This window comes from Notolepis coatsorum (assembly GCF_963971535.1).
Source record: "Notolepis coatsorum genome assembly, chromosome: 5".
NCBI lineage: Eukaryota > Metazoa > Chordata > Actinopteri > Aulopiformes > Paralepididae > Notolepis > Notolepis coatsorum.
In genome coordinates this window covers 192,533,331-192,544,749 of record NC_140169.1, presented here as the reverse complement: position 1 = coordinate 192,544,749, position 11,419 = coordinate 192,533,331, and the positions used below count along the sequence as shown (strand labels likewise).

Genomic DNA, 11,419 nt, shown 5'->3' with positions numbered 1-11,419 from the left:
CCCGCCCGCAAATACAAACCGATATAAACAGATCATTTGACAACAGTATCATGTTCCTACCTGCCACGCAACCTGAACCAACGATGCCACCGCCGCTCCCCAAGAGAAGAAAGTTGCAGCTTCAGAATCAGCTTATCCAAAGCAAACTTAGTTTCGCTATACCTGCACGACCTCCAACGCCCGGGTACAGTACAGTACAGCTCAATACATGCATACAATTGTTAAGGGGATGCAGACCAAGACTTTCGTCTTGTTTACATCAGGGTCCCCCATTTTCAATTCATCATAACATACACCAGATAGACAGTCTTGCTCTCTTAATATGCTGGTTAAATCGGCTGTCTTTAACCTGAATTAGCAAACAAGATACAAAGCATTCAGTTGACTAATTGTATATGTTCTAATGTTCTCTGTTCTAATGTTCCTGCTACCTTTTTCAGCTTCGCTATTTAAAAAAAAAAAATCTGTTCTGTGTGCATGCACGTACCGGCGGTCCGGCGCGCGCGCGCGTGCGTGGCGTGTTACCAGTTCCCATATTACGACTGCACCACTGCACCTGGGTTCCATCCTAGAGGCAAATCTTTCCTGTGACAAAATGGCATCCAATGTAATAAAAAAAGTGAACCAACGAACTCGATTCTTGTACCGGATCTCCTCACTGGTAAACAAGAATACCCTGAAGACTCTGGCAGGAGCACTCATTCAAGGGTACTACGACTATGCTTGCACCTCATGGTACCAAAGCACCTCAAAGGCGCTAAAAACAAAATTACAAACATCTCAAAACAAACTGGTCAGACTACTGCTTGACCTTACTCCTAGAACCCACCTCACCCCTGCCCACTTTGACAACCTAGGATGGCTTAGAGTAGACGACAGAGTACAGCAACTTGCAATGGGCCTGGTCTACAAGACCAAGGTACCCATGTACATGTCAAAATACTTCCCAAAGGTCAGTGAATACCACGATCACAACACCAGAGGGAGCTCCACAAATCATGTTAAACCCAGATTCGGCTCAAACAAGGGACTAAACACGTTTCGCAATTATGCCACATCAATGTGGAACGCACTACCCAAAGCTGTAAAGGAATGTGAATCACTACCCACTTTCAAAAACACTCTCAAAAAACACCTAAGGGAGACTGCAACTCCAAACTGGCCCCTGTAAATGTCCAAACACAACCCCCTCCAATGTACAGTAAATTACCAAGTATGGTCTTGTCAATATTCCAATGTACAGTTTTGTTTGTACAGTTGTACAGTGTCCCCCACCCACCCCTCCTACCCAACCCCCCCCCCCCCCCCCACTCCTACCCAACCCCCCCCCCCCCCCACCTCCAATGTACAGTCCCCCCCCCACCTACCCAATCCAATGTACAGTTTCTACGTCAAATGTATATACTATTTTTTCTGGACTCTTTTTGTATCACAAACAGTACTGTATTTGCAAATCTGGTATGTCATAAATGTATAGATGTAGCAGTACTGTCTATCTGTATGTCATGTATGTCATATATGTTACGATGAATTGAAAATGGGGGACCCTGATGTAAACAAGACGAAAGTTTTTCTCTGGTCTGCATCCCCTTAACAATTGTATGTATTGAGCTGTACTGTACTGTACCCATTCTGCAATCTGTTAATAAAGTTTTCAATCAATCAATTCAAAGCGACGAAGTGTGAGTTAATTACTGATTGAGTGAGTGAATTAGTGACATTGCAGGTCATATTTGTGGATTTGCAGGTTTTCAACACAGAAGCTCACCTTTCCCTGTTTTATTATGATTCACATTTGTTGCTTTGACAGGTGTGTCAAATACATTTAAAGAAAAATAAAACATTTTAAATATTGATCATTATGGGAACTCCCATCAGGTTGGGTCTGAAAGGGTGATCAGATCGCAAGTGTGTTGTTTGCTCTCACCAGTAGAGGGCAGTGTCTATCAAGAAGTCATTTCTGCTGATTTGACTCAGTCAGTATAATGCTTACTAGTACACAACCATTGCGTATTTTAATATTGCAGCTTATTTGTGGGTGATTGTTTACTTTATCACATGATACGTCCACATGTGTTCCCATCTGTCAGTTAATTTCTCTTCACATGTCGAAATAAACAGTGCGGCACTGACCTGACAAATTGGGCACATGCCCGAAATTGGCGATATCTTTACAAATAGTTATTTCAACTAAAACGGGAGTGAGGTCCAATGGAGTGCAGTGTGGCCCAACAGGTGGGTTAATCATTACATGTCAAAAGGACGATATTTGTTTTTATTCGCCTTAGTTACTAACTAATAGTTAGTTGGTCCCATAGTGAGATATAATACAACAGCTGTGTCCCGAAGTTGACAACTTTCCGATGGCAACATGCTTGACTTTAGACAGTTTATACATGTTTGTCAGTAGATGTCATCTCCCTGGTTTTGGCCTGCGGTCTCTCCACGTCCACGCTCTGGTTGTTGCTCTGCGCGTCTCTATCCTTGTCCAGCAGCGGCACACAGGTGCATCCGACCGGGATGGAGACGTAGCTCTCGATGTAGGAGTGTCGGCCTCCGATGCAGGACCCGGTGCGCTTCAGGATCACCGTCGGCATGTAGACCGGCGTGCTGCGGTACCGGTCGCTCTCCGCCCCGTGAGGACCCGTCAGGCAGCCTTTACACAGACAGTAGGCTTCAGGGATGTGGCGAGGATACCTGGCTGGGTCGTGGGAAATTCTTTTAAAAAAAGAAGGGGGAAATCATTGCAAGCAATTATTTAACAGATGTGAAATAACAGCACATTTTGAAGAATCGGTTGTATGATAACTTGTTGAGGTTTATTATGACTTCGAACATCGCTTTTATCATACAACAAGGATATTTTAAATAGCAAATCTTCTCGTCAAAGTTGCATGGTTTTGGTGGAATGTGACTTGAGAGTTCTGTCACTGAGTCGTGAGTTACCTGTATGCCCACGGAGAGAGGCTGAGAAAGTTCACAGGGACTCGAGACTTTCTGCTGTCGGGACGGGAGCGACCGGACGACGGGCAGGTGAGGTTGTGCCGCTCGGAGGGCGCCAGCTGCAGGGTGTGGTGGAAGGCGCTGAGCACTCCGACCGAGAGGCGGCCGAACATCTGCTCCAGCAGCTCCTCCGGGAGGTCCAGACACGCGCGGCTCCGGGGCGCCTTCTTCTTCACCCTGACCCCGGCGCACAGCGCGTCGCTCAGCAGCACCAGCAGCAGCGGGACGCAGACTCTGCACCGCATCGCTGCACTAAAACCAGCCAGTCCAGATGTACAATACCGCCAGGGCCCAGGAGTAATATCACCAGAGACACTCTACGTGTCTGTGTTCGAACGCAACACAATTACCAAGTTATGCAACGGTTGTTGCATTTCTTGAAAGTTATAAAGTTGTCCATGATGTGCCTTTGGGGAAACTGCGTAAAATCAGTCTGCCTAGCCAAGCCCATTTGGGTTTTATCAACAATTTACAATGAGACTAAATCAAACTGATGGCACCGATTCGATTGACAATTTCTCACCCCCTGCTAGTGCTGATGATACAAAGATCCCAGCGATCATTCCGCGTCCCCCCGGAGTGTAGAGCCCTGGTAGGAATGTTGACTGTTGCAGTGCCGTCAGCTCGCAGCTCTGTCTGGAAAGACTCGGCGCCTCTTGTCTTGGCGCAGTATCTGCACGCTGTTCAGTTAGTAGGCTTGGCCAAGGGTCTACACTTCATTTCATGAAATGTCATTGGAATATGTGTTAAGTGAGAACAGATGGGCTGGCAACGGTGGTCGGATGTTCATTTTAAAATATAGGTATAGGATGTAAATGTCACCATACTCTTTGGTGGTTAATATAGCCTGTTGTAAGATAATATATTCCTTTATTGATTTTATTCAGGAAATTGTACTGTACAGTAGATAGGATACAGAATTGGTTTATTCGCAGAAGCTTTTGTATTCTAAACCAGGCTGATTGTACAACTGAACTGAAGGGAATTGATGATAACATATTTATTTTAACAAAAAACAACTTTACAAGCTATACAACACAATAGAGGATTTACAATACAATTATGGAGGACAAAACAGAAGCATTGACCAAGAAATACTATACAGCAAATAAACAGCTATGTACCAAATGTTCTGTGAAATAAGGAGCTTAACTGGTCCTAAATGAGTACAGTTACTTTGGAATTAGGTCCAACGATGATGAATGGAATTTGCATACAGTTTCCCTGGAGATTATATTCCTATGTTCACACAGATGGGAATATAATCACCTCTCTCTCTCTCTCTCTCTCTCTCTCTCTCTCTCTCTCTCTCTCTCTCTCTCTCTCTCTCTCTCTCTCTCTCTCATAGAAACACCTGAATGTGCAACATACTTTCCAGGCAGTTATGGAGTCAAATATCCTCTGTAAAAAAAAAAAAAATCATCTTTGGAAGTCAGATGTGTTTGTTTAGGAACTGGAGACAACCAGTTCAACCAGACGACCCAATATGTGATTCATATTTCTGTTGTTTCATCACAGGCCTAAGAAGGGGCGAATGGCCCACATGTTTGGAAATCAGACACAATGTTCTTATGTAAATCCAGTCCCAGTTGCAGTAGCGGCTCGTACTATCTACTGTTGGGTGGTCGCAGCCGGGGGTTCACGTTAGGTCGAGTTGAAAATGTAATGCTCTGAGATGCTCTGGAGCAATCTCTCTGTCTCTCGGATCAATCCAATAAAATAATTAACACATGTATATGTTGTCATTTTAAACAACTCACCATTCATTCATTATGCATCAGCAGCAGCTAAATTAATGTTATAGTTCACAACACAGCAGCGCGTTTTGAATCGCTAGCCTATTATCGTCTCAGCAAGCACAGTCAATACTTTCCGTAGCCGCATTTCTCGGAGACAGCTGTGTAGCGAGAGAGAGCGAGAGAGAGAGAGAGACTCACTGTTTAGTCGAAACGTCCAGGGCAGGAGGGCTTGATAAAGTGTATAATCCACTGTTGATGTATATCCAGACCACTGTCCACTGTCCAGACTGCATCCGCCATATAGCTTGTTAGCCAAGTGTTAGCTGTTAGCACCACACAACACAAGTACTTTGATGATTTCTTTGTCCATTTCCGAGTCGAACAGACTGCAAACTACCTGGCGTTCTATCGCCCTGCTCTAAGACAAACTCTAACCTTAACCAACTTTGAAAGAGTTCAAAGAAGAGAGTCGATCCAGGCACTCAAAAAGATGTAAAATCCAGAGGGAAGATGGTTAAAAAGCCTTTATTAAAAGTCTTTGAACTCTGCATTCCCGGTGATCCAAGAGCACCTTAACCTCTATTGAACTGAGCTAACCAAGTTCTCCCTTCTGAGCACCTGATTGTTTTTTCTCCTGCTTGCTGCAACTTTGAAAGAGTGCCTAAGCTTAACCGTCGAAAGAACTTGCCGTCACGCTCTAAGAGAAATAGCTGCATCACAACAACACAACTAGTATCTACCAACCTAGAAACCTAGAAACTGACGTCGGCCAATCAGATAGCGTCTCCGTGAAATGCGGCTACGGAAAAAAAAACCCGACGTCGGCCAATCAGAGAGCGTCTCCGCGAAATGCGGCTACGGAAATTCTAGACGCTGCTACGGCTGCTTGCCTAGACCGCTTCAAATCGCGCCCGGCTTCCAACATAATACATCATATTTCAACGCACAGCGCGTTACGCACTGATTGGCTGCGACGGATACAGCGATGACACACTCAGAGCGCTATTGCGTCTAGCCCGGGCGAGAAATACGGCTAGGAGCCGCTAGGAGAAATGCGGCTATGCGCAGTGAGTCACTTCCTGTTCAGGAAAACGATTATTTTTTATTTGATATATTAACGTTATATTGTGCATTGGAAACACAAACATACTTAAAATGAGTAAATATTATTCATTTTAAACATGTTTATATTATTTATAGGGCTATAAAACAAAAAACAAAACAAAAATATTTTTTTCTTCTTCTCTCTCTATTAACAGGGGGGTCGGCGCCCGAGCGCCCCCAGTGGCCAGCCGCCACTGCCCAGTTGTATCAAAAGCAGGACAGGAGGAGGAGGAGGGCAGAGCTACTCTGGTAGGAGGTTGTCTGCCAACTCTTGATCCGCAAACTCGTCGTCCTCTGTGCGCTTTTTGGCCGCAGTCTTTGGTCTCTCCACCTGAGGCCCCAGTGGGTCGACGTAGGAGGCGTCTAGAAACAAGGAGAATATCTGGTTATATTACTGATAATTAAGTCATTCATTGCACTGAGCAATGCCAATTTATTTTGCACATCCAAAAACATTGAATCCTTATGTTGTGTTAATTACAGCTACATGAAATGATGTAGATGAAAAAACATCTAATCTTATAGGGACTGATACCTTATAATTTCATTGAGCTGTAATTAACACAACACAAGGATTCAAACAAATTTACTCCCAATAACTGTTAAACTAGAATGTTGTGAATAAATGTGTGAAACACTGTTTAGAGTTTCTGGGAGTGTGTGCAGGGGCGGCGGGGGGGAGGGGCTAGCAGGGTCTTAAGCACCCTCTGAAAAAGGCTTAGCCCCCTCTAAGCCCCCCCTCCCAGTTATGTTTTTTTATTATTATTATTATTATTATCGTGGGTTTGCGTGATGAGTATCTCCACCTCTTTTATTGTGAAGCTGTATCTATCTACCGGACGTCATCAAAAGCATGTCTGTCACTATAGCCAATTGAAATGCTAGAAATGGTCACGTGGACTGGGAGAACCAATGGAATAGTCCCACCGGGCCGCATGTATATTATTTCACTTCCGCGTTCGAGCTGCGTGCGAGTTCAAAAAACAAAACAAACATCTTTGGATAGAACAGGGAAATATAACGCTTCTTTTAATAAACAGGAGCCATACATAAAATACGGGTTTATCGCAACAGGTCGGTGATTCTTGCATGCCGAGCCGACGTCCTCTCTGCATAATATGTGGCGACAACAACAACAACAACGAGGCAAGTTGGCAGATAAAGTAGCTACTGCATTCAACGCCAATCTGGAATTGGAGGGCGGCGAGTGGATATGTGACATGTTTCAAACATTAGCAGGGATTTTGGAGGACTTAACAACAAACAAGGTATGGTGAGTCGTGTTTGCATGCATTCTGATCTGTTCGTCACCCGCCGCGGTGATCTGACTGCAACAGCTGATCTGCTGTTCATGAATGAATGAATGAATGAATGAAAAACAGATTGCAGAATGGGTACAATACAGTACGGCGCAATACACACAATTGTTAAGGGGATGCAGACCAGAGAAAAACGTTTTTTTTTCAATATCAGTATATTAAATTAGCCATTGTTTTTGATCCTGGCCCGCCAAGCAACGGCTTGTGGAAAATCTGGCCCGTGGCCAAACCTAATAGCCGACCCCTAGCCTATATTAGCCGTTATTTAGTTTGTTGCATTAAAATTCATTAGCCCCTGCTATAAACAATCCAGCCCCTCCAAAGCTCCCGCGAGGCCAATTCTCTGGCGCCGCTACTGAGTGTGTGAGATTATGTGCAAAATAAATCTGCATTGTTTTTTGGTGAAGTGTCCCTTTAAGAAACGTCTTGATTTCCTAGTTGGAAACCAAACCCACAAGTCCACATGGTCATTTAAATTCAATTAAACCGAATACAATCCAAATTAAATGACAAAGTTAGATGAAATGGACCACAGGACAGAGAAGAAAGAAGAACACTGTGTTCTGTCTTGTGCTGAACAGCTGTTAACCCTTCCACCGCCACACTACCAAACGGTTAACCCTTTCACTGCCACAATACACAGAAGGTTAACCCTTTCACTGACACGTGACAGCCGGTTAACTCTTTCACTGCCACGGCGACCGTCGGTTGTGTGATAGTAAAGAGTTAACCTTCTGTCTTGTGGCAGTTAAAGGGGAACGCCACCCAAATTAAGAACTACAATATGTAGTAAATACAGTATGCCATTCCCATTTCCAAGTTCAATCCGTGTTTGTGAATTCTCCCAAAGCCAGAAACCAGAGAAGACTCAAGCCTGTGACGTCAGCAGGTAGAAAGTCTGAAGCTGCTCCATAGACAATGAATGAGAGACTGATTTTGTGGACCCGCAGAATGTTTGTTTGAGTTTGCATAATCAAATAAGCTTTATTCTATAGTAGTGTTCTCAGTTCTGAAACTGAAAATGTACCTGTGAACTCAGAACATTCCCCTGGGTGCTCTCAGTGTCGTCTATAAAACCTTTCCCAATTAATTGTCTATGGAGCAGCTTCAGCACTTTTGGATTTGGGAGTTTGTTTTCAGTAATATCTTTGGACCGTCTTAGACAATAGGAATAATATGTGGGAGGTAGAGCAGTCGTCTGGCAATCCGGAGGTTCCCGGTTCGATTCCCGCTCCTCCCGGGCAGCGTGTCGATGTGTCCTTGAGCAAGACACTTAACCCCTAATTGCTCCCGATGAGCAGGTTGGCACATTGCATGGTTGCCTCCGCCGTCGGTGTGTGAATGTGTGAGTGAATGGATAAAATGTGAGTAACAAATTGTAAAGCGCTTTGGATAAAAGCGCTATAAAAAAAAAAAAAAAAAAAAAAAAGCAGCCATATGGAGTATAGTTCCCCTTTAAGAGAGAGTAGTTCCCCTTTAAGAGAGAGTATCTGTGTGTGTGTGTCTCTCTCCCTCTCTCTACTATGTTAGTGGAAATGTGAGATGTTTGTTCTGTGGTTCTCTGCCAGGCGCCCTGAGTGCTGCACCCTGTTTATTCTGACTGGGTGGTCAACACTCCAATCTAGAGAGATGGAACAGAGAGGAAATGAGAGAAGGATGGAATAGATGGAAAACATAGATGGAGATAGATAGTAGAACGGATGGATGGATAGACAGCTAGACAGATATAGATGTTACCTAAAGATAAGGTATAGATAGATATATATGTTATCTATATATATATATATGTTATATATAAGATATATGAAGGATATCACTGGTTTTCATATGGTTATAACAACATGTATGTAATGTAAATATCTATATAGATATTAGTTTAAAGGACCCTGTGTGTGTGTTAAACTTTAAGACAGACATTTTTTCACTCAGGGCCTGTGGGAGAGATACGAGCCAAGGTCAGATAGCCGGGAGATAGTCACAACAACGAGACAGAGACTTTATAGCTGTGAGTTCTTCTGGTATGGGGCAGAAGAGTTTTGACAGCAAGACGGACCACACAGAGAGCTGAGCTCCCAGCTCTCTGAACGAGGGTTATGAGGGGGAGGGGAAAAGACCACGCGGTAGAGAGATAGCTACAGGCTAACAGACAGGCTTCGGCTAACAGGACAGGCCGCAGAACCACCAAAGACAGAGACAGAATCTATTAATCTAGTTTCTTATTAGGGATGCACCGAATATTCGGCCACAGAAAATTATCGTCCGAAAATGGTTAAAAAGGCATTTTCGGCTTTCAGCCGAAAGGGTTTTAGCACAGAAAATATATCACAGAATGTCAAAGAACAGGGTTACGTAACGTTCGTAACCTAAAGTGTTGTTGTGATGACGTAATCAAAACGCAGCTACAGACTTTGCGCAACGTATAATGTGAGCAGCTTGGCAGCTCTTCCTGCGTTCTGCAGCCTGTGATAACTAACTCCTCTTGGGAGTCGCGCTGTTTCTATGTAAACTCCACGAGCAACACATCCAATAAATGCATCTTTAACATGCTTTATATCCTCGCCATTACTATATGCCCATCGCGGTAAAACCTTTTAAACTAACGTTAGCGGTAAGCTAGCTAACAACGCTTCCGGTCCTCTTTCACTCGTCTCTCGTAAGCTACGTCATCCCCCGCTAAGAGTCACGGAATTATGACAGTAGCCATAAGCTATTATCCCTCTCGTGTGTGTGTCTTTATGCAGATCTTTATGCAGTTTTAAAGCACCTTGGCTTTGTTCTGAATGCACATTGTTGTAGTTATCCTACAGAGAAAAGAAAATGCACTTGACTTTAATGCACATTTTGTTGTATGCAAAGAGATTTTTTTTTAATTGTACAATCTTTCAGCAGTCAGTCTGGAATTAATGTATGCATTCAAAAGTGCTGAATAAATGTTTTATGGGCCCATAATAGTGATTATTAATATGATTTAAGTTAAGTTCTGCCATAATCATGTCTTTTGCCATAATCAGGTAGCTGAACAAAAAAGAAATACATTATATATTTATATTAATCATTTTCGGCCTTTCGGCATTCGGTTTTCGGCCAACTGTTTCCTATTTTCGGTATCGGTTTCGGCCAAGAATTTCCCATTCGGTGCATCCCTATTTCTTATACCACCAAAAACGTTCATTCTGTACGAGATGCTATGTTTATGGAAAATAAACATCCTTTCTGATAAAGAGACAACGTTTCCAGTACATTATTTTGTCCGGATGCATTAACGGGGGGAAACAGTGTGACAGCCAGTGCGTGGGAGGACAGAATTCCACCAAACGATGGCCTCAACATCAACAACTAAGACACAACGCAGAGACTTCACGGAAGGGCAGATGAAGGCTGATAAAGGCCAAAAGCACAGTTTTCTAACATATAGACAGATAGATAGATAGATCGATAGATGTTACCTATAAATAGATATATGTTGCCTATACTGTAGATAGATAGATATATGTTACCTATATATAGATAGATGTTACCTATAGACGGATAGATGTTACCTATAAATAGATAGATGTTACCTATACTGTAGATAGATATATGTTACCTATATATAGATAGATGTTACCTATAGACAGATAGATGTTACCTATAAATAGATAGATGTTACCTATACTGTAGATAGATATATGTTACCTATATATAGATAGATGTTACCTATAGACGGATAGATGTTACCTATAGATAGATAAATAGATAGGTGTTACCTATAAATAGATAGATGTTACCTATAGATAGATAGATAGAAGTTACCTATATATAGATAGATATGTTACCTATATATAGATAGATGTTACCTATAGATGGATAGATGTTACCTATAGATAGATAGATGTTATCTATAGATATATAGCTGTTACCTATTATATAGATAGATGTTACCTATAGATCATCAACCTTTATTTATACACGAAAAGACAATTGAAGTCACCCTCATTTTCAATGTCGTTGAGACTTTACAGACATTTCAATGCACACATTTCTACAATATAACAATAATACATATTAATAACTATATATAGTATAAAATGAACATAGGCATAAAATCAGCACACAGATTGACAGAATAAAAAACAATGCATAAATTGCAGACATAAGAATAGCTATAAAAGACAATAAAAGTAGTGCAATGTAAATATGCAGACTTAATAATGGCATAAAATAAGTACAAAAGTACAATGTCACTCGAATGTGAACCCCCCCCCAGAACAGTCA

General features: G+C 42.4%; 2 protein-coding genes across 2 annotated transcripts in view; both read right to left on the bottom strand.

Moving 5' to 3' along the window:
• Nucleotides 1-1,749: 1,749 nt before the first annotated feature.
• Nucleotides 1,750-3,639, bottom strand: il17d (interleukin 17d). Its single transcript, XM_084313986.1, has 2 exons — nucleotides 2,947-3,639; nucleotides 1,750-2,718 (listed from the first exon to the last, which is right to left on the bottom strand). Exons 1-2 carry the CDS (start codon nucleotides 3,246-3,248, stop codon nucleotides 2,391-2,393), a joined length of 630 nt encoding a protein of 209 aa, XP_084170112.1. The 5' UTR covers nucleotides 3,249-3,639; the 3' UTR covers nucleotides 1,750-2,390.
• Nucleotides 3,640-6,087: 2,448 nt separating this feature from the next.
• The window catches only part of LOC311228495 (intraflagellar transport protein 88 homolog), a gene marked incomplete at both ends in the record, with an annotated part of 245,256 nt that continues 239,924 nt past the window's right edge, over nucleotides 6,088-11,419 (bottom strand). The window contains one exon of the mRNA XM_084314399.1: nucleotides 6,088-6,209. Coding sequence (XP_084170525.1) covers nucleotides 6,088-6,209 — 122 coding nt within the window. The remainder of the gene's footprint in view (nucleotides 6,210-11,419) is intronic.